Raw genomic sequence first — 23,353 nt, 5'->3', positions numbered from 1 at the left:
GGATAAAAGATGCAACTAAAAGCGTATTTGAGAAATCATCTGAAGACATGCTGTGAGACAGAAAGATCTAGGGCCAGAATCTTAGTTACACAAGATCCTTTCATCTCACTCTGGTAGCATGAAGGGACCTTAAAGAAGGCCTAAATTAAATGTACTCTTTTGGGCCCTTTCCACTGCCAGAGTGGTGTAAAACGGCTTTGGTGTAAATGAGAATAGTGCCCCATATATTTGACAGATGTTAGATCTGAACAAAACAAAGCTGCTATTAAATAAAGTGGGACAAATGGCAAACCACAGTGTTTTCCTAAGTCAAAACATGTTGTGGGAAAAATAAAATAAATGCCTCAAAGCTGTTAAATAACACATGACTAACCAAAAATTGCATAATTTAAGTTTTGGCTGATTTAAACCATTGCTGTGAAATTGCAAATAGTCATGATTTTATAAATGTATAATTAGTCATATGAATTTGTTGCTACATTTTGTTCTTTGTTAAATCTCCAGGCACAAACAGGAGTGGGGCCTCCAACACCCACTGGATTTCAATGGGAGCTGGGCAACTAACTGCCCTTTGTGTGCCTTTGAAAATGTCCCACTGAGATTTTTAGATCAGAAGCAATGTTTAGAGAAGTCTATATAAAATTCTCTTCATGCATTCAAGTAACACTGTTACAGTTTGTTTAAAGTTATGTATGATGCACACAAAAGCAAAAACATTACAAATCTCACACACCTTGCAATGTAATTTAAGGTGTTTCTTATGCAGAGTGCTAAGAAAAATAGTTATGATACATTTACATTTAAAATCATTTGTGTTCTAAACTTTAAACACTTAAATGCCTGTTGATGTTCAATGAAAAACAGAATTTGAGATGGATGAGCAAACGGTCAGATGAAAGATACCAAAATGTCAGACAGCCTACCGACTGTTGTTGCCATGAGATCCAACAGTCAACATCAGTCTGATAAGCTATCCGACAGGATGGTACAGCCATGGAGATGTCACGACGGTAGGCAACACAAGTGAACATTCAGGCAGAACAAAATGCACGTTTATTGCGCCTTGCTCGAGAGCTGCCCTACTCTAATGGGCAGACATCTAATTTAATAGGTGTTGAGCCAGTTCTATCCTAAATAGGATCCATGTACCGCCATTTAAGAATGTCTGATTAAACAAGTCAACTTATTTTAATATTCTGATGGATAAAACAAAACTACATTCCTACTAGTTCAGGGACTATTAGAGAAGCGTCGTATATACACAGTAGCATTGGAATGGTCACCTATTTACTAAGAAAAGAAAAAGTCTGCCCCTTCAATGCAAATTGATTTCACACACACTGATTTGTAACAGTATTTAAAAGAGAATAAATATTGGGATATTTTTAAAGTATACTTTAATTTTCTTTATTATGGTTATTAATTACCATTCCTGTGTTTTACATCAAACCTGTCTTAATTTCTGATTTCTACGCTTCCCCAACTTTTTTCCTGCAGCACTCAGAGTGCTATAAATCTGTATTCCTGACATTAAGCAAACACCTAGAGTGATACGATAAAAAAAATTAGTAACGTTATTCAACGATCCTCCTTAAATGAATAAATCATACCATACTGCAAGGTGCCAAATACATGCTTTCTACTTCCTTCTGCTGAGCAAGAAGTTCAAGAAAAATTAACAAAAGGTTTCTGTGCTTACTGTACATGAAGGATTAGTAAGCATGCAATAAAATGGACATAGGCTTAATAAAGAAACTAAAGAGAAACTGAGTATACCAAAGGTATTGAGAGGAAGAAACAGCTTAAAAAGACTGACAAGAAATTCTGGAATGATCAAAGATGACTTTATAAAGTTTTATCTTGACTTCATTCTAAATACACAGAATAAAAAAAGTGAACTGCACCAGTTTGACATCAGCCGTCTCTGCTTACACCATTATGAAGTTGGCAAGGGCGGCTTTTCCAACTGAGAGCATGTGCGATGTGACGGCATTTCTGAGAACTCAGATGGACTCGTATTACCATGAGGGACATGCAAGAATGTTACCCAGTCTACTATCATTTACACACATTTCAATGACCTTGAAATTATGAGGCATGACAGCCATCCTTCCAAAGAAAATTGTTACGTTTAGGCCAGGCTGCAAGTTAATCAGGAAATCTGGAGTTGTGCTAAGTATTAAATCATCAAGTTTGGAATTAACTTGAATGGAAAGCATTTATGTTCAGCATTAGTTTAGCATCCCACGTGCCACCCGAGAAAGTACAACTCAGACTGAATTAAAGAGTATATACATTACCTTAACATACATACATTTGTAAATGAAAGTTATTCTCTAATAGTGAATTACTTTCAAAAGAAAATAATTAAAAACTTGTTACAGCTGGAAAACTGATGATTTTAAAAAGCGTTTCCCTGTTTTGAATAATGCCGATTTTTAACATATAATAAGACCTGTCACTTGCATGTCTGCTAAAGCCCATTTCAATGGGTTTTACCCAGCTTATTTTGTCTTTTCCTCAGAGTACGTCTTCTGTTGCACTCGTTTGGCATAGCTTTGGGCCATGGAGTTTATTATAGACAAGATGAAATAGCAAACCATGACGATCACAAGTTTTTCAAACATCCATGATAACCAGTTCTCCCCCTGCAAAAACAAAAAACAGAACAAGGGAAAAAATTCAGATTAGCAGAATACAAAAGAATTCTCCTCCTCCTCCTAGCTGAAGGGAAAGAATCTAATCATCTCAGGATTCTGTATCATTTATCAAACTACACCAGGAACAAGCACAAACTAACAGGATCCCTGCAGGCTTCTGTGTAAAGCTAACTTCGGTCTTTTAAAGCCAGCATGAAAGGTGCTGCCAAATCACTGCAGGGCAACTTATCATTTCAGCTGGGTGAGTTGATAAGTGATTTATTATCCATGATTTTGTTTCTTTTTGTTGGTATCTCAAAGTTCAGGATTAGGAAAGCCTGATGTGATTCCTAGTCATTTCCAGAAGGTACAATATGGTCGCTGGTTAACAGTCAGTTTTTACTGAACTGCCTACAGCATGTTAGCTTCCAATGAGTATCAATTTCAAGTTGTGTAGCTGGAAGTTAATGTGATGGACTAAAAAATCATGCTTCTGCAGTGTTCTCCAGTCCTGTGCTTTTTTCTACTTTCTATTTCAGTCAAAGGAGGGCAGCAATGCACTGCACAGAGATTACTTCAAAGGGCAGAACATGCTTCCGCCTAGTTATTCCAGACTGATCTTCCCTTAACTACCCCCCCTTTTTCTGGTAAGAACTAGGAAAGCAAATGTTTATAGAAACAAAGGGTTTAGGACTTAAAATGTGAGGTTAATAATTTGAGTATATCAATATCTTAATTGTCCTAAAAATATCACGTCTAAAATTTAGGTGTTAATTAATCCTTCTATATCTAAACCCGTGGGACATATATTTAAAGATTTTTGCATGAAAAGGCCCCTACTTAAACACTGCATTTTCTTAATATTTTCTGTTTGCCCATCAAGATGTGTTTTGGTTCGTTGGTTATTTTTGTGTGTGTGTGTGTGGGGGGGGAGAGTAGGGTTAAGGAGCTAACAAGAAAAGGAAATTCAAATCCTATACTTTAGTAATATTTGATGGTGTGGGGAATTCTTTACACATAATTGTACATGTAAAGTGAACTTTTCCCTGTCTTTAATAGCTTGCCTCTTGTACCAAAAGAAATGAATAGAAAGTCAGGACAAACCACCATGCCTAACTTACTCCCAAATGGATAGAATGTCTAACCCAGTTGTATGTAGTACAAATACAGTTTTTCCTCTGAACTTCTCAGCTTGTTTTTAAAATCGATTCAAAGCCTTATCTCCTTTGAGATTTCCAGGTCTTTAAAAACTAGAATCAAAACTTAATCAGATACAATGGGTAAGGAGTCAAGGAGTAGCAAAGAAGAAGAAAGGAAAAGAGGTAGTGGGTGGAATTCTTACCTGTGGCACTCCATTGTCAGACTTGTGGTGAAGTTTAATTCGCTGAGCTTCCAAGTACTCTTGGAACGGCTTCTGAAGAGAGGGACCTATACTTGGGACAGCACTGGTGCAAATTTCATTCCAGAGAACAAGACAAAATTTGAGGAGAAAAAACAAGAAAACAATTTATTTATTTTTTAAACTTACCACTTTGGCTCAAAAGGAACAAAGTTCAGATCAGAGCCATAGATCAGAAGGCATCACTCCCGCATGGGATAACTGGGAGACCCAAACAATACAGTGTGTGTTATCAGTTCATCTGAAGAGGAGGGACAAGTGGGTCCCCCAGACTCTCAAAAAGAAAAAAAAGAGTAAAAAAAAAAGAAAAGGATTTCACAGCAGATTGATAATGAACTCAGAGGTAACACAGAGAGCTATATGCTCCACTACTTCCTCAAAGCCAGGGAGAAGCTCAGCTAAGCCTGTGCAATGATGCACGGCTGAGAATAAAATGAATGACTTCTCAGAAGTCCCACATTTATCATCAGCAGTTCCTGTAAGAACTGGTTTGAACCGATTAATAAGGAAATGACTTGTGCTTGTGTCATCCCTCAGTTAAAAAAGAAACTGCCCGCCCTATGACTTGCTCCTATCTTCTCAAAGAAGGCGGCTCCTTTCTCAAACTAAGTCCTTATTAGGACAATCTGTGCGTCATCCTTATCCAAAAAGAATGCATTAGCAAATTCTAAAGACGCCTCCCACTAGCCAATGATTAACAAAGGAACAAAGAAGGAACTATGAACCTTGTTCTGATTCACTCTATGTTTTATGGCAGATGACTTGCATAGAAACTACAGTATGTTACTAAACACCTTGTTCTCAGATGACTGTAATAAGGATCACTGATAAGTTTATGTACTCAGTGCCTTCTCCCATCTATAAAGAGCTGGAAATACTAAGCTGGACAGGCTTAGCAAAGTAGCTACCAAATTCCATTCTGCAGATGCCAAAGCATTTTTAAAATTGTAACTTGAGGCTACTCAAATGAATCAGTATCATTTTTTGTATCCACTACCTAACCGTTGCAGATCATACCAGTCAACAGTAATATAACTCAGGAGCTGTATCCTCTCTCCCATTGGGACCTACTTGCTCCTAAATACATGGTTCTGGGTGCTTTAGAATTACTCATGAGAGATGCTTTAAGCCTTTGTTACACTATGGCAACTTCTCATCAGTTCTGACAAAGTTCCTATGGCTGGTCCCTTCTCTACACTAGGGATCTCTGTGAAAACCAGTAGGTTTTTTTTTTTTTTTCCTTCCATAAAATTTCCCCAATGAAGACATGCCCCATCTGATTTTCAAAATCATTTAGTGTGCTTTAAAAAGGGGGAGAAGTACTTCCCATATTAAATTACATGTATTTATCACACTGCCTTATAATTCACTCCTTTTCACTAGACAGATTACATTTTCCTGGGTAAATAAAACAAGTTAAAAAGGAGGACAATGGCTTTCGAACATTTAAAATTGTAGTAAATCCACAGAATCCCAGAAGTACAAATAGCTCGCTTTTTGTTAGTCTCTATGGCGCCGCAAGTCCCCCTGTTCTTTTTGCGAATAGCTCACTATCGGCCTCGCTAATTAGATTTGCTCTACTAGCTTGGGGCAAGCAATTTTACTGAATGCCAAGTTTAAAAAATATCTTCAGTGAGATATTTCCTCATCAACATGGATAAACTGGTGTATATATTTTGTGGCTGGGCTGGTAAATTTTCCTAAAATTTTTGCCAGGCGACTGTAAATTTATATCCATGTATTTTATGTAAGGGTATAGCAGCTTTTACAAGCTATTTCCAATTCTTCAGAAAACCCCAGTAAGGGCCCAGCTGTTAGTTTGCGGCAGAAGTTCTCCCGAATGACTCGTTGGTCAGTACGAGTCACTGTTTTAAAACCATCTCTTGGGTACTTTTTTTTTTTTTTAAATAAATGACACACAACAAAAGGAAAAAGCTACTGAAAGGTAATATTTTACTTTTAACACTTTATATGAATTTTAAAATAGAAATGTTTAAATGATGAGAGTTGAACTAAGTAGTTGTCCAAGCCCTTTGTTTAAAAAAACCCCTCACCTACTCAGTCTCCAAATTATAATGATTATCGCAGCAGTGAAATGAAAATTAAGAAGTTCACAGGGTTGAGATTAGGGCATTTCCTCCTGATACACCAAGAGTATATTTTAAAACAATTCTTCCATTTAAAGCATTCTGCACAACTTTTTATAATGGTGAATGATGACTGAAGTTCGCTTTATGACAGAACTTCATTAAGCTATTTTATGGACCTTTGGGCCATCCATACAAGGACTGTGGGAACCCTATATTAGGTCCTGCATAATTGAACAATTGACTATATTTTATGGCATATTTATACTTATACACTCAGTTGCCAAAGAAATGTGCATTGTCTACATTTTTGCTAGAGTAAAATTTAGAAAGTAGCAAGCTTATACATGTAGATTCGCAATACTAGAAATAAAATTCTTCTTAACCTTAGTGGTTAAAACTTCTAGTTTTGATTATTTCTATAATCTTCCAGTAAAACACAGCCATGTAAGCAGTACTACTAATTCTCTGACCATTTCCTCACACACTATTCTGAAGAGCTAACATTTCACTCAATGTACTGAGCCCAATTCAAGTTGCAGGGTATATACATTTTTAAGGTTAGCAATTGATCAAATGCATTTTAATTACAAGCCACAGCTCTCCCATTCCTAATGGCTCTTTAGGAATGTATGTCAACCCATTAACTCAACAGCCACAGCCTGTATTTCAGCAATAGTTTCAAGAATTCTACCCATTTGCTGGGTGCAGTTGCGACTGCAGAAGCGACAGCATTTTGCATCACAGTTCTGCGCCGCTCAGCAATGGGTTTAAGATGTAGCTTCAGAAGAGTACTGTGGTTCCAGTTTTCTAAATGCAAACCGCATACATCACTGCACAACTGGCTGAATAAAGGAAGGTGGTGGAAGATATCCCCTCCAACAATAAATGGCTTCAAACTCCCTCTTATCTACCATTCTGTTCAGATTCTCTCAGCTTCCATTGTTAACAGAGGAAAGCCTATGGTCTTTTAAAAGAAATAAGAGTAATAATAATAATAAAAGTCAGTGAGATAAGAAATCAAGGCCCTAAATGTACACTAGAACTTTGTTCATCAATATACTTTATAATCTGCGCACAAACAAAAAGCTCCCTACCTTTCAAAGGTTTAGCAACACAGGTAGCGAACTGATGTATGACCTCAATTTTTGTTTAAATAGAAAGATCATTCACAAAGACATTATGAAACATCAAAAACAGTGATAACTGTCATAATAAGTGAACAAAGGACATTCCATGAAGTATTCTCCTTTATTATATTTATTCATGAATTTGCAGAATTCATTAATTTGCATTGCATCCCTGATACTGATGCAAGTCAGTGAGGTTGGCTTTATTTTTATATTAAGCTTTAGAAAATATTTTTAGATTTTATCTTGCTTGCAAAAATAATCTCTCAATTTGGATTCAGAATGAAAGATTTCAGAATAAAATATGTACCATTTGCATAACCTGAAATTGTACTTTTTATTTTACTTTGCAACCATCTTATACTAAATCTGACTGTTTCTTGAAGAACTTTGAATCACTTCTGTTTAACTGGAAGCTACAATTAGCTTTAAAATATTCTTATTTTCATTTACCTGTGTTAAATATCATGTTTTCAGCTATTCATCTGAAAAACTGATTTGCAAATTTTTCAATGGAACAAAACTTTACAAATCTTGGAAGCTTCATGATACACTTTGGGTGATCCTACATTAAAGAGCTTAGCCTTTTTTAGAAAAATATTACTGATTGAAGAGAATTTGTCAGTAGCAGCTGAATAGAGTTAAAATTTCTCTTAAAGAATTGTGAAAAATTAGTTACTTTCGTTGAACAGTTTGGAACATACATTTCTGCTCTAGTTACCAACACACCTGGAATTCACTGATAATTTATTTGCACATCATAGTAATCAAAACCGATGTGTCAAAGTCACTACACACTGCAACTTTCTATGTACGTATCTAAATATTTATTTATTTTGCTTAAAACAAAAATCACTGACTGTCTCTACAAAACTCCACATATCAAATGTATGATAGTGATAATGAAATGGTGCTTATGATTTCAGCAGAAATCTTAGCCTGAATCTCTTTGGGTTAGAAGTAGATTTTTCTCACAAAAAATTAGCTGCTCGGAAGAGATGCACCAAAAAAATTAATGATTGGAACAATTTATCAAGGGTTGTGATGGATTCTCCATCACTGGGAATTTTTAAATCAAAACAATGTTTTTCTAAAAAGATACACTGTAGTTCAAACAGGAATTATTTTGGGGAAGTTCTGTGGCCTCAGTTCAGCAGAAGGCCAAACTAGATGGCAACCATGCTCCCTCTTGCCTTAGAATCTATGAATACCATTTGAAAAGTGTTAACAGTACTTTTTCGCAGGTATTTAAGAACACACACACAATATAAAATCTTGCCACCCCCAAAGTTACAACATAATTAAAGGTTTCAGAGTGGTAACCCTGTTAGTCTGTATCAGCAAAAACAATGAGGAGTCCTTGTGGCACCTTAGAGACTAATACATTTATTTGGGCATAAGCTTTCGTGGGCTAAAACCCACTTCATCAGAACTTTCAGCAATACTAAAATTCAGGGTTGTTTTTTTTAAGATAAGTTTCATTATTCATTGTATACTTTAATTTTACTAGCTTTTACTGATTATACCTCTTGTACTGTAGGTACCCTTTACTGTTTTATGATTCTATTTACTGAAATTTCATTAAAATTTTCTTTAAAAATAGTCTTTGAACATCAAAAATAACTATTTAATTTGGTCAGTGTTTGTGGTAACTGGGTAATCCTTTTCTGTACTTCTATTGTGCTAACATTCTACTAGTACTTTACAGAAAAGGCCACCAGAGAGTTTAGAATCTATGGGCTTAATTCTACTAACACTTAGGCACATGTGTAAATTTACTCAAATTTATAAGTTTCAGCAGGAGTCTCAATGTAAATAGGTACACTGGGTAGCACTGAAGGTGTAATTTTAGCACACCACACCTGTTACATTATGGAGCACTGGAAGAATTAATGATAACCAATTTTCAACAGAACTCAAAAGCAAATCACTTAAGAAGAAATTGCTTAACTTTAAGCATGTACTTACATGCTTTGCTGAATCAGGACATTAGCAACATACATTAAATTTCATACCCCATTGGAGAAATGAACTGAAGAACAGGAATTAAAGTCTGGGCTGTGCTCAGTAAGAAATGACACGTGCTCAAAGTCTGAATATACCCAGGTCAGTTTTATCATGGAAATAGTTTGAAGGGGAAAAATAGTGTAAACCAGAATGCTAAATACACTATACAAACTATCAGCCAGGCCCCCAGACTTAAACAGATCAAAACCTCTATTTTAAAAGTGATGTAAGCTCGAGTCAGAAGTCACATTTTGTGAATGTTCTCTTTAAAAATACATCCTTTCCATTAAGCTGGAAAGACTCACTGCTAATATAAGGACTGGGCTTGTCCAGACTACATGGCTACTGAACACACAGGCACTGTGCTTGTTCAAGAGACAGTGTTCATAAGAATTAACAGTTCATAGGAAAAAGGACCCTACATCACATTCTGGTTAACATGTCAGAGGCCAGAAGTAGCACAGCTATAGGAAAATACTGTTTTAAATAAATCTAGAGCCAGAGTCAAGTAAATACCTGCCCAGCTTCACCACAATGGATTGCCCATGTGAGACTCTCCTTCAAATCAGTTTTCTACAGGGTTTACCAGGGAGAGAGAATGTCTGCGTGCAAGTTTGTGATCACACGTCTTACTAACCTGGCCCTTTGGCTCTGTTCAACCATATGTTGCCTTTGTGGGTGATAAACTGTAGAGACCAGATTATCACCTGCAGAGCCCAATTCTGAGTCAGGAAGCATATGTTCACCATAGCTGTGGGAAGAGTTTTTCAACTGGCCACTCTCTCCCTACCCTTCTGGGCTACTTGAAACACCAAAGAGATAGAAGATCATGTCCTAATCACATCGGGGGGGCTTTTTAAAAATTATTTTTGGTGCCGAAAGGGAAAAAAAATCTGTTTGCTTTTTGTCAGCATGAGCCATGAACATATTCTGATTTCACAAATAAAGTAAACTTAGTCGAAGACCAGATTGATTCTCTGGATCTACAAAAAAATAAAGTGTTCAGTGGTGAAGAAGAGTCAAAAATTTAATGTAATGAAGGGAATTCACAGCTCTGGGCTCTCCTCCATTATCTGTGGCTCTGAGGAAGACTGGTTCTGCTTGTTGATCAAACTTGCAATGGCAGACAGAGCAATGGCCTTCAACTTCCACACAATTGTGGAAAGCTAGAGAAAAGTTTTACTGTATATCAAGTACAACTCCTAATATACCAAACTTAGAGTTGCTCTGTTCTAATTTTCACATTTCTTCCTAGTTTTTCCCCAAAGGACACAAGAGATATGTAGGAAGCTGTATGTTTTACTCTTCATATTGCTGCACAAGAGGAATGAGGCACTCACTAAAATAGCCACAATTAGACATTTTATGTTGTCCCTTCCTTAGAAGGGCTCAAGAGGTTATGGTTTTGTATGGCCTAAATTTTCTCAACAAGAGTTTTATGCCTTGGTTATAAACCCCCAACAAACAGGTTTGAAAGGATATATTTTGAGTGCCACTGGACTAGTAAGTAAAGCTGACTGATTTGCATGCTTCCCTCACCATCCAAAAAGTACACCTTCTTCTGGCAAGTTATCTGAACCTTCAAATGGTTAATTTTTTTTTTCCAGACAGTGATCTAAACAGGCTTAACGGTTAGTATTTTAATGAGCTGTCATTTCCTGTGCTGATAAAGATTCTCACAGTATTTAAACCATCCATTTCCCTGAGGCTCAACCAATACCAGGACACAATTCATGGTGAGTCAGAATGGACCTCAGACTTCTTGCCTGACTCAACCATGATAGATTACACTGCAGCAAATCTGGACTCACTCCCAAGGTGCCTACAGCTTAAAGAAACCTGACTTCTAAAACTGAGGGCAGAGCCACTGGCTTTAATTTATATCAATGCCGCCTTGGTTTTTAAAACATTTGGGGAAACAAAGATAAGTCATCTGTATTATTTTAAAATTGGAAAATGAAACTGATGATATTTAATTAAATAAATCGGATTTATGCTCAAGGTCAAGGGGAGCAAAGCTGGGGTTAAGAAGCGGTTTTGTGTTTTCATTTTGATTTCATCTGAAACATTATTCAGAATAATCTTCAAATAAAATACTTGTGACACCATGAAATTAAAGTTGCCTTAAATGTGATCTAATTTATCTGGGATGTCCTCAAATACACAAGTGATCTACATGTCATGAACAACACTTCACCTTGAGAGATTTTTATTTTTGGTATGTTAAACACTAACTTGAACAGAGTTGTCATTGCAGTTTGTATTAGACTTCAAATCTGTTGGATATTGTTATTTGTAAAGAAATATTTCTTCTATGTGAAGGCAAGAAAAATCAGTGTTATATCTTTAAAAAGCAAAACTACAGCTTTCAAACATTCACTTGCTAGTTCACATTTAAATCCTACAAGCCCTTTTCAAATAAACTCTTAATTCTATTGTGATCCATCTAAAGGTTTTAACATCAAAACTTCTCAAATTTCATTCACATCTGTGTCCCTTTCAAGCTATTAAAATCTTTTTTGTTCCAGTTTCCCCATTGTGTACACAACCGTATTATAAAGGCACAATCCCACAGGTTTCTGATATACTTGTGGGAGGAGAGCCATTGATTTACTGCACCAAGAAATGTCAGGTGTAATGTTTCAGAGTGATAGCCGTGTTAGTCTGTATCAGCAAAAAGAACGAGGAGTACTTGTGGCACCTTAGAGACTAACAAATTTATTTGAGCATAAGCGTCCAAAAGCAATTCTACCTCAGGAGACTTTAAATAAAGTCACTGCTAAATTATCTACATTCTCAGCCATTTTGGATTATTTTCAACAGAATTTTAATAAAAAGTCTTAGTCTAAACACAAATTAGAAGCCATTTTTTAATATATACTTTAATTCTGGTGCCAATTCAACAGGACTTCTTGCACCATATTAGTGCTGAGGTATTTATGTAAAACAAAGGTCCATATAAAGACAGGACCTTTGATTTGTAAATCAGATCTTGCTCTTCGGATGGTGTTCTGTTAAAATCAAAGTGATGTGGATTCTGCCAGTTTGATGCTCACTGTTCCAAGTTATACTGTTGGGGTCCCCAAGCTGCTAAAGAGCTTTGCTTTGCACATTAAGGAGAATAAACCACAAAGCTAAACTATTCTGCATGAAAAGATAGTTAATCATTGTCCCCATTGCTAATCTTTAAAAAAAAAGATTGTTTTTTGGGAAAACTTAAAAGGAAAAAATAAAAACCTTTTTGGTGGCTGAAGTTTTTTGACACATTTTTTGAGAAAAAAATTGTGTCAAGAGGAAAACACAATGCCCTTTACAGATGAAGTCAGAAGAGTCAATTACAACTAATTTGCTGCTGAGTCAGTGGGTTGCGTTGTGAATTGTAACGTAACAAGGAGCAGCACCCCATTAGTTCACAAAGTCAGTGATTCAAGTATGAATAGAGGCTGGTTTCATGTAAGCTGTTTAATTACTAGTGCAAACTAGTCAAATTCCAACTGGCCTATGTGGCTTTAAAGCATCAAAAATTGGCCCAGGTGAAACCCTAGATTGAGAAATTGCTCAGAAGAAGTATTTGATACTTCGGGTTAGATTTTCAGACCTATACCTTCAGGCTCAGACTTCGCTGTCGCATTAATGGGAGTCACAAGTCTAATCTGCAGGACAGGGCATTGACAGTTTAGCCCTTAAACTGCTAAGGGGTGCTACAGGCTACATTTTTGCATAAATATCACAGACTGAACAGACCTCACTTTGTGTTTGTCTTTTGCAACTAATTAACAGTTACTTTCCTCCGGCACTATTTTTAGATGCGACGGTCAAATGGAGCAGGTGTACGGATTTCCCCAGCTCAAATGTTGTCCATACCTTATCCTGATCATCATAGGAGCATATACTGTACATACAAAAAACCCTTTTCCTGTGAAAAGAAGACAGGCCACGTCTCTCGTACTGTTTAGGCAGCCGGACTACGAGGACAGCATTTGCTGCTTGAGTTTAGAATGAGCTTCCTACTGGCAAGGTCCAATGAGGATCATTTGCGTAAGGTTCCTGAAGGATGCTGAAGTGTTTTAACAACAGGTTTTACGATCTATATATGTAATAAAAACTTCACTTATTATGAAAGTGCAGCTACTTCTGGGGTGAACCTTGGCAGGCATTTAACATTACACAGCACTATGCTAGAGCTCAGAACTCCCAGCAGGAACCTAGAACACATATGAAGTTTTTCCTTCTGTCCTCTCTTTTGATCACTAAGAAATGGCAACTCCTTAACAGCCGGATAAAACCAAAGGGTGGACTTTTCTTTCTGATAAATCGTTCAGCAATGTTACAGCTTGCCAAAGTTCTTTATATGGTTCGTTTTGAGTAATATTTCTTTAATAGCTTTCTGGGAATTCCTAGTGCCCATTTGAAATCACCACTTCAAAGTCAAATGTGATCATGTTTAAAAGCAATATGCTCAGTGACTTCGTAAACATTCATGCAGCTGTAGGTAAAACAATTAAATCTAAAGATTAAAAAAACCAAAAGGAAACCCACAATATAGCTACGAATTAAACAATTTTAAAATTGGTTAATTGTGGCCTAAAACTAGTACAAAAAGTATGTAACATGGCTGCTTAGTAAGCTAACCTCCTCTTTAAGTCAGAGAATACAAAAGTAATAGTTAATGCATCATCTTGCCCCCTTGACAGCATCCTCCATTCCTCACTTTGTATCTGTAAGACCCCAGCAAAAAACATGCCCTCTCTAAACAGCAACATTGCAACCTCCAGATCATTAGCTGATAGCATTGGTAGTTGAGTGATCTGAGGCTCCCCCTGTCAATCTTTCAACAGCCTTCTGCCTTTTCTCACCTCAGACCTCACTTTGAATTTCAGCAGCAACCCAGACTCCAGCACGTGCAGAATACTGGGTGCCCACCTTCTTGCACATACAACCAAGTACAAGTACACTATCCCCCATTCTAAAACAACTTCACTTGCTCCTCATTCATTTAGACTGGAATCTTTCTGGGGAAATGACTGCCATTTTCTTTGTACAGCACCTAGCACAATGAGGTCCTAGGCCATGACTGGGGCTTCTACAATAATACAAATAAATAATCTAACTCATTGATTTTGTTGAAAACTAGCCTCCTTGTGCTTAAAATCCTCTGTGATCTTGCTCCAACTTTTTAGGGCTCTCTCTTATTATCTGTGCTCTATCCTTTTCAGCTAGCACCATTCTCCTTTCCTGGGTGCTCCTCCACACAACCTGGGGCTCAGTTGATGTAATAGCCATTTTCTCTGTTGTTGCTGCCAGTTAGACTTGCCTATATGGGGACGCTGAGCAGAACAGCTGTTCCACAAGAGCTATTCCAGAACATCTCTCCATGTGGATGCTCTTATTTCAGAATAAGAGCACCTTTTTCTGATTTAAATTAATATCACTTTGGAAGTAGATTAAGCTAAACTGGAAAAACACATTCTTCTTCCAAAATACAAGTGTCCACATGGGGAATAGCTATTGCACTTTGAATTCACACCCTATCTTAATCCAAAATAACCCTTAAGTGTAGGCTAGCCCTAAGGTCTTCGTGCCTCAGACTTCTCCATTTTATTTCAAAACTTGGTTGACAACATTTTCCCTTGCTAAATCTCTCCATAGCTTTCAGCTTTTGATTTATGTAATTGTTTTTAATCCTGAAGCGTTTGGGTGGGTTGTAGAAAAACTTTCTACATAATAAAATTGTGAAACCAAAGCACCCTGAACTGTATTAAAGGGATGGTTTTGCAAGTTCAGGATACAATGAACACAGACTCTGGTAATATCAGTAAACAATTGCAATCCTAAGGAAAAAAGAGTTGCACGCAGCTCTGTTTTTCATTAAAGATTAAGACTCATCTATTTATCAGAGAGAATATGGTCTAGTGCATAAAATCACAACAATTTCAAGGACGTTAATAATTCTCTCCTTACAATTCAACTTAATCTTCCATCTAGGCGTTGATAATCCTGTACATAAATTTTCTTTTAAAAAAATCTTTCTGGTTAGACACTGTTTTGCAAAAGGCAACATCTCAGAACTACAAACTATCTCAAGTCAAACTAATGGAATAAATGTGTTTTAAAAGGTTAATGTTAATCATTGAGTATTCTCTTTGTACTTAATAATGATTAAGAACTTCTAATGCAAGCTATTGCTTAAGTGTTTTATATACTACTCTAGAGAGAAATTGATGAGGTAATGCTAGCAGACTGTGTTTGAGAAAAGTCAAGGATACTGGGACATTCCAAAAAACTTACTGTCTCCCAAGAACATTTTTGAATTCTGACATCAACTGTCTAATAAAAATCTGAATCCAGCAGAAATCTTGTGAATATGTTCAAAAGTAATTTGATGAAAAACTATCTCCAAGACAGATGAAGTAGGAAAAAACTAGCTTTGGCCCAAAGATTGCATTTGAGGAAGTCTTTGGAAATATACCTTACTCAGCAGTAGTGTTGATCAAAGATAAAAAGCAAATCAGCTTGGAGTGGCTAATGTCAAAAAGACAATGATTTCTAACCAGTAGCATTTTTTTTAAAGGAATATTAAAAACAAAACATTCATTTTGAAGTTTGTTACAATCCAGACTCCCAATGAAAAACTCAGGAAGCAATAAAATCAGATCTGTTCCATCAGTGAAGTGCCCAAGAATGTTGCATCAGACACTCCTATTTCTTTGTATAACATTACTACTTCAAGTTTACATATTTAAATAGCAATTATTTCCAGACACTCCTATCCAGAAACTCTTCTTGAGACTTTTTTTTTTAAACACCAAAAAAGTATTCAACTATAAGACAGCAAAGAGTGTCCTGGCTACCATCATGTGTCCTCAAAAATGAGTGAAAGTCCTTAAGGAGCAAGTAAAAACACATCTTCAGAATTGATTTTGAAATCAGATTGTTAACACCTAATGTATATCAGACATCAGATGAAATACTGTATTTAAACCACTGTTTGATAAAAATGAAAACCACCTCTTCTAATGTCAGAGCAGTCTGAACAATTTATTAAAAAAATTCTGCAACATTTGTCTTTGAGCACACAAATGTTTCTTGTGAACAGTTAAGCACAATTTAGTGATGCAATACTGGATGATTTGCACTAAGTCATGTATACCGAGACAAATGAACTGCATATTTTGTTTGTATTCAAATAGTTTTATACACTGCTTAAGGCTGTGTATTGGGAGAGGCTGTGTTGGGAATGTATTTGTTAGATTGCCGATAAGGGATGTTCAGATTGACTTGGGCTCTTGAAATCATACAGCATTTTTGTCTGAATGGGTAAATCTCCCAAGTGACATGGTGAAATTCAATGCTTGATTAAATATACTTTTCAATCAGTATTAAATCCCATCATGCCAATACATTCTTACACTGTATTTTAAATTATCTTTTTTTTTTTTTTAATCTGGGTATTACATGTGTTCTTGCTCTACTTCCCCTGACATTTAAATGAAATCTTAGCTTAAAACAAGTCTGAATCATTTCCTAAGAAACACACTAGTCTGGAAAAAGACAGGTATTTTCTCAAAATAGGAACAGTTTATCCCTGAACAGCTTGCAACTTTCTCTAATGAAAAAAGTTTCTTTGTAATAGAGAAGATTACAATGCTATGTCCAGGTTTTCATCCTAACATTTTAGAAGGTATTTCATATAATAAAATATATGGAATGTCTCTTCTAAGGGCCTCCACCTTTAGCTACATGTGAATACTATGTATTGTAAGTAGTGACAGTTCATTCATTTTCTGATAGGAGTCACAGTATATCATCACAGAAAGCCACCAGATTATACTGCAGAACTTGAGCTAGCAGTGTCACTAATTCATAATAAGAACGTGGTATGTACATACTGCATCTATCCAAACTGTTATGGTATCGCTTGAGGTAGTTGAAACCTTTGGGATAAGAAATGACAGCTCAGATAAAATCTAAACCAGCTTTGCAGGCCAAAATTTGCACTTCTTGAGAGTAAAGCACTGCCTCCTTTAGCAGAAAGTTGACTTTCAGCATACTAGACTGGACTCCTTAGTATTTTTCCACTCAAACTCTGAAGGTATTAGTCAGTTATAGAATTACTCACCCAATTAGGGACACCATCTGCTCCACTATATGTTTGCTGAATGTTATAATAACGAAAAGTTTCTGTAGGAAGGAAAACATCAGTTAGAGAAATGTTTAATCAGAAGGGAAGCAAGGACAATGGAGTACGACAACTTATGTTCCTTTCCAATTAAATGACTTCTTCTGCACTTACAGATAATTTTCCCTTAACTTTTCTTTGAGTATCATTGTTTTTCAATATCACCCTTTTCAATAAAAGAGGCAGAACAGAGAAGTGCTAGTTACTTTTAGACTGTTATTCTATTTCCTCATACATTTAATTTCTTGCAATGTTTTTCCAGCCTGTGTGCTAACCATTTCACATCCTCCCTAAACCTATATTCCCAGAAGCTCAAAGTCACTCAACTCCATCAGTGTTTTCATAGAAAAAAAACAAACACTCATCTCTGTGCAGAAAGACAAATTTATGTCCCCATTACAAACATACGTTTGGGTAGATAAAATTTCAAAATTACATAGAAGTGAAAGATAGTAAATCTTTTTGGTCCCAAGTCCTTATCCCCTAGAAGGGCAGTGTAAGGAACAAAGACCTACCAATTTAGGGACAAAATAAATGAGACCATGGGTATCCAAATTTTCCTTTGAAAATTAGACTATTTTTCCCTTTAGAGGCAGTGACCTGGTTGAGACAATTGTCCTAGATATTGAAAGTTAAAAATTTAAAATAAGAATGTATTTCAGTGACAGAAAGGTGGCCTTAAGTAGATAAAATGCCCTACATGATAAACCCAAAGCCTTATGATAATTGTATCACTCTACTTGCTACAGTTAAAGTTCTGTTAATGTAGCCATTGTTAATCCCATTTTTGTCAGATTTGATAGCTTGCCCTTTTACAGAGTGTAGGTGAGATGATATATAGTGTTTATACAGTCTCCACTAAATCACTGTATGTATGATCTAATGAGAAGTGAATTAACTGGACTCTGAATAAGGAAATTAATAGAACTGTGTGAATTGATTCGATGGTCCAGATTAAAAGGGCCAATTAAATGCAACTATAAAATGGCAATGCTTATGGACCCATTGGCTTTCTCTCCAATCTTATTATAACTCTTTTTCCATGACCACTGCATTTCCTAAAATTCCAATTTACAGCAAGATCACTATCAAGTCCAGATTATTGCACAACAACTTGCTTGAAAGAAAACAGTACACAAAATGTAGTTCTAATAGCCAAACACATTTATGATGTAAAAGGGTTTACCAAGTAAGTGCACAAGGCACTGGGAGTATTTGTTGCTTTCACTATCCAGAATAGATCACTGGAAATTACACTGCAAAGCAATGGAGAATAGCCAACTCTCTCCAAATTAATTTCACTGTACAGATTAAAAAAAAATCTTGGGAATTACTTCACACAGATACTATTTTATTTTTAGGCTTTTCCAAGTCAGCATAAATAAATCTTAAATCTTAGTTAAATAAAAAATTCCAGGGAAGGCAAAAACGGCATTGAGCAAGTAAAAATGGCATTGACCAATGCAAGTCTTTTCACAATAAACTCACAATCATGATTTCTGACCCATGAATTGGCCTCCATTTTAAGACTATGCAAAGGAGGATAAAAAAAGGCAGAAAAAAATAAGGTGGAAGGAATACCCCTTTAACAGAGTCCTGGTCTGGGATGAGATCCTTTTGGTTGGGTGTATTGAAGAAGTAATCTCATGCAGCCACCCACTATCACTACTTTAATGAAGTGACAATAAAGATTTTCAAGCTATACAACTGTGGCCACTGCATTATTACTGGGGATGCTGAATCAAAAGACATTTGTTCTAGTGATTACAAAGCAGATGACATAGTTAGGGACACATCATATATTCAACTGTAGCATCATCAATAACTACAATGTAACTGAATACCATACCAATTTATCTTGCATTGAACAGAATGGTGAGTAGCTCCTCCAGTTACTTCAAAATTTTCAGAAGCGACTGGTGATTTTGGGTGCTCAACTTAACGCACAATGAAAGGACTTCATTTTCAGAAAATATTAAGTACCTGTTCACTGAAAATCAGACCTCTTTGAAGTGTCTCAATAACCAGTGACTTTTGAAAATCATGGCCAGTGTGTCCCAACACATGCCCCCAGGTTGGCTTCAGCAGAGACCAGGCATCAATGGGATGAAAGGACTGGGATTTTCTTTAAAACTTTAACTCAAGTGAAAGTGAACATTTAAAAATACTTCCTGACTGATAAACGCTCATTCCAGCGCTCTCTGAAAATGAACATGTGTGTGTTACCAAAAAGGCAAGTTCATTATGAGTATGAAGCCTTTTCCGTCTGATAAAAACCCTAGGTAAATAATTTGGCTAACCACCAATTTCCTGAGTGGTGTAGGCGGTGAGTTTATTAGTTTATAGCCATAGATTATTTAGTTGCCCAAGTTTTGAGTTCAGTAACCCTAACAGAACCTTTATTTTAAATCTGTTGCACCAAACGAATTTCCAATCACAGCTCACTGAAATACTGCAGAGATAATGGTGCAATTCTTACTTAAAAAAATCCTCCCCGGTGTTTTATAAGAGGTGTAACATGTACTTGCCTGGATGTGCATTTTAATGATTGCTTTCCCAATTAGGGTTGCACCAAAGAAGGTCCAAAAGGGAACCAGAAAGTGGCCACATGTTATCCCTGCCAGGTCAAACAGAGGATTTGGAATCTATGAAGTATAAGGGAAAGAAAAAAGAACCAGAACTCAACATTAAATTCACTTTAATTAATAATATCTCAAACTTTGAAAAATGAACTCCTCCCCCTCTCTCAAAACCATCCCCAAATCGTGCCTTAATACACACAAAAATGTTAATATTATAGCCCATAACTTAAATCGTTAAGCTTCAGCTAGACAATGTCCCAGACAATTCCACCCTGATAGCTATTCTTTTAATCTGAGGATAAAAGAGTAACAGACGTTTTCCATATGAAAAGCATAGAAAACACAGTGAGAAGCTTGAGTGATATATCAAATTATCTCCCTGATAAGCACGTTGCTCATATGAGTCAGTGCTCAAAATGATCTGCAATGATTTCTATCTGAAAGGCATAAAACCCCTGGTATTTATAGTCATATGTACTCTGTTAAAAAGCAAAGATATTTCTTTAAAGAACAAAAGCATTTCATTAGAAATTAAAGGATTTCTTGAATTTTTATTTACTTTCAAGAACATTTTAGAGAAGGGATCATAATACCAAGAAAAGACCAACCGATTCCCAGACTTGACGCTTAACATTCAGTGCACACCATACTGCATCTGTCAGATACGAGTAAACACACAAGGATGTTTTGCTTACAGTAGCAGTGAATCACACTGCTATTTTCCCCACAGTATTTGCGCTTTCCCTGTTTTGTTACGAGAACAAATAAATATAGGCAAAGTAGATACTGAGAGAGCTATAAAAGTGACATTTAAAGATTTCAAGTTTTAATTTATATGGTTAACATTTAACAGGTTGTTACAGACTAGTAATTCCAAGTTTAATTAGAAGTTTCTATGAGCACCCACCACTTTCCTAGGAAGGCAAGACACATCAAATGGTATCCACTCATGCCCATCTTTGCTTAAGCTGCATCTTGACCACACTAATGACCATCTTACTTATAGAAGGCTACTAACTGGATTTACCTAGTCTAGAGATGTATTGCTCTCACAAAACAAGTTTACACTAGTTTATAAGGTGGGGTTTTTTTTTAAATTACATTAGCCAATACATTGTAACTATTACATGAAAACAGGGCTGTCAATCGCAGTTAACACAAGCGATTAACGCAAAACAAATTAACTAGATTAAAAAAAGTCACAATTAATTGCAGTTTTAATCAACTGTTAATAATAGAATACCAATTTAAATTTATAATAGATATTTTTGGATGTTTTTCTACATTTTCAAATCTAAGGTGCCCCAAGTACTGCTATTCTCATAGCTGAAGTTGCGTACCTTAGATCGATTCCCCCCCCCAGCGTAGACCAGGCCTTAGTGATTGGCTGAACAAGAAGTAGGACTGAGTGGACTTGTCAGCTCTAAAGTTTTACATGGTTTTGTTTTTGCATGCAGTTATGTAACAAAAACAAATTTTACATTTGTAGATTAGAACTGCAATTAATTGCGATTATTTCTTTTAATTGTTTGACAGCCTTACATGAAAACCATAGCATAGATGGGGCAAGTTGTATCTGAACATGCGTTAGCTAGGGGGAACCTAGGGTTTCTCTCAACCAGCTAACAACTGTTAAAATACAATTTGACCTGTCTACGTTAGGGTGTTAAAACAGGTTAGTTAAAATGTGTTAGCTAACATGTGCTGTCTTAACACGGGACGTCAGAAAAAGCAAACCACAGGATGTGAAATTCTCACTGGCCTAATGTAGGGATCTCTTAGGGCTGCTTTTGCTATTCAGTTCATAAACTGGAGAGCCCTCGAAGATCTAGACAAGCTATCTGGGCTCAAAGTAGTGGTAAAGGGCTAGTTAGTTGATAGGATGCCAAATAAATTGCTATTAATGGAATCCAATGGTGGGTAGTCCTTGGAGGTTAGGTAGGGATAGCGGATATCACAGGCTAGGTTAATCCTGCTATATAGCCTTGTCTTCACTAGGAAAATGTGTGTGTTTTAACATGCGTTAACTAACGTGTTAACATTCTAATACAGACAAGGTAATTTATAGTTTTAACACGTGTTAGCTGGATGAGGTTTATTCTATGGGTTAAAGCTACAGATTGCATTGTCCATATTAGGGTTACAAGTTAACAAACAGGTTAAAAACATGCTTTTTTCCCCTAGTGAAGACTGTCAGACTCCCCAGGGTTTGCCCAACTGTGAGCATAGTCCTGTCCAACAACAGAATAACTTGGGAACACTGGGCAAATACTATTTATGGCCAAGTGGCTGCAGCTTCCTCAAAATAAGAGCTGCAGGAATTATCTTCAGGATAGTAGCAATGATTCATCTCAAATTGCCATTGAATAAAACTGTGGCTAATGAGCCCTGTTGGCTGAGCTTGTGAGGCTTTTGACACAAATATGGAATTGAGTGTGTCTCTAATGTGATAATTTTGGAACACTGCACAATGCCCCCCACCCCCATCTCAACTCTGCATATCTTCCCAATACAAAAAGAAAAGGAGGACTTGTGGCACCTTAGAGACTAACCAATTTATTAGAGCATAAGCTTTCGTGAGCTACAGCTCACTTCCTCAGATGCATATCGTGGAAACTGCAGCAGGCTTTATATATACACAGAGAATATGAAACAATACCTATTCCCACCCCACTGTCCTGCTGGTAATAGCTTATCTAAAGTGATTTCCAGCACAAATCCAGGTTTTCTCACCCTCCACCCCCCCACACAAATTCACTCTCCTGCTGGTGATAGCCCATCCAAAGTGACAACTCTTTACACAATGTGCATGACAATCAAGCTGGGCTATTTCCTGCATAAATCCAGGTTCTCACATCCCCCCACCCCCATACACACACAAACTCACTCTCCTGCTGGTAATAGCTCATCCAAACTGACCACTCTTCAAGTTAAAATCCAAGTTAAACCAGAACATCTGGGGGGGGGGTAGGAAAAAACAAGAGGAAACAGGCTACCTTGCATAATGACTTAGCCACTCCAAGTCTCTATTTAAGCCTAAATTAATAGTATCCAATTTGCAAATGAATTCCAATTCAGCAGTTTCTCGCTGGAGTCTGGATTTGAAGTTTTTTTGTTTTAAGATAGCGACCTTCATGTCTGTGATCGCGTGACCAGAGAGATTGAAGTGTTCTCCGACTGGTTTATGAATGTTACAATTCTTGACATCTGATTTGTGTCCATTTATTCTTTTACGTAGAGACTGTCCAGTTTGACCAATGTACATGGCAGAGGGGCATTGCTGGCACATGATGGCATATATCACATTGGTGGATGTGCAGGTGAACGAGC

The 23,353-nt window shown here is 36.6% G+C and overlaps 1 protein-coding gene across 9 annotated transcripts in view; it reads right to left on the bottom strand.

Annotated features, from left to right (window-relative positions):
• Nucleotides 1-1,822: 1,822 nt before the first annotated feature.
• The window catches only part of VMP1 (vacuole membrane protein 1), an 89,452-nt gene continuing 67,921 nt past the window's right edge, over nt 1,823-23,353 (bottom strand). For all 9 annotated transcript variants that reach the window (XM_084650586.1, XM_084650585.1, XM_084650584.1 and 6 more), the window contains 4 exons: nt 19,970-20,086; nt 17,382-17,443; nt 3,982-4,084; nt 1,823-2,648 (listed from right to left, as the gene is read on the bottom strand). In XM_084650586.1, the coding sequence (XP_084506712.1) occupies nt 2,505-2,648; nt 3,982-4,084; nt 17,382-17,443; nt 19,970-20,086 (426 nt within the window). In that variant the 3' untranslated portion in view covers nt 1,823-2,504. The remainder of the gene's footprint in view (nt 2,649-3,981; nt 4,085-17,381; nt 17,444-19,969; nt 20,087-23,353) is intronic.

The sequence above is a fragment of the Lepidochelys olivacea genome (genome assembly GCF_965140295.1).
Source record: "Lepidochelys olivacea isolate rLepOli2 genome assembly, chromosome: 17".
Classification (NCBI taxonomy): domain Eukaryota; kingdom Metazoa; phylum Chordata; order Testudines; family Cheloniidae; genus Lepidochelys; species Lepidochelys olivacea.
Note: the sequence above shows the minus strand (reverse complement) of the source record. Positions and strands in the feature narration are given on the sequence as shown.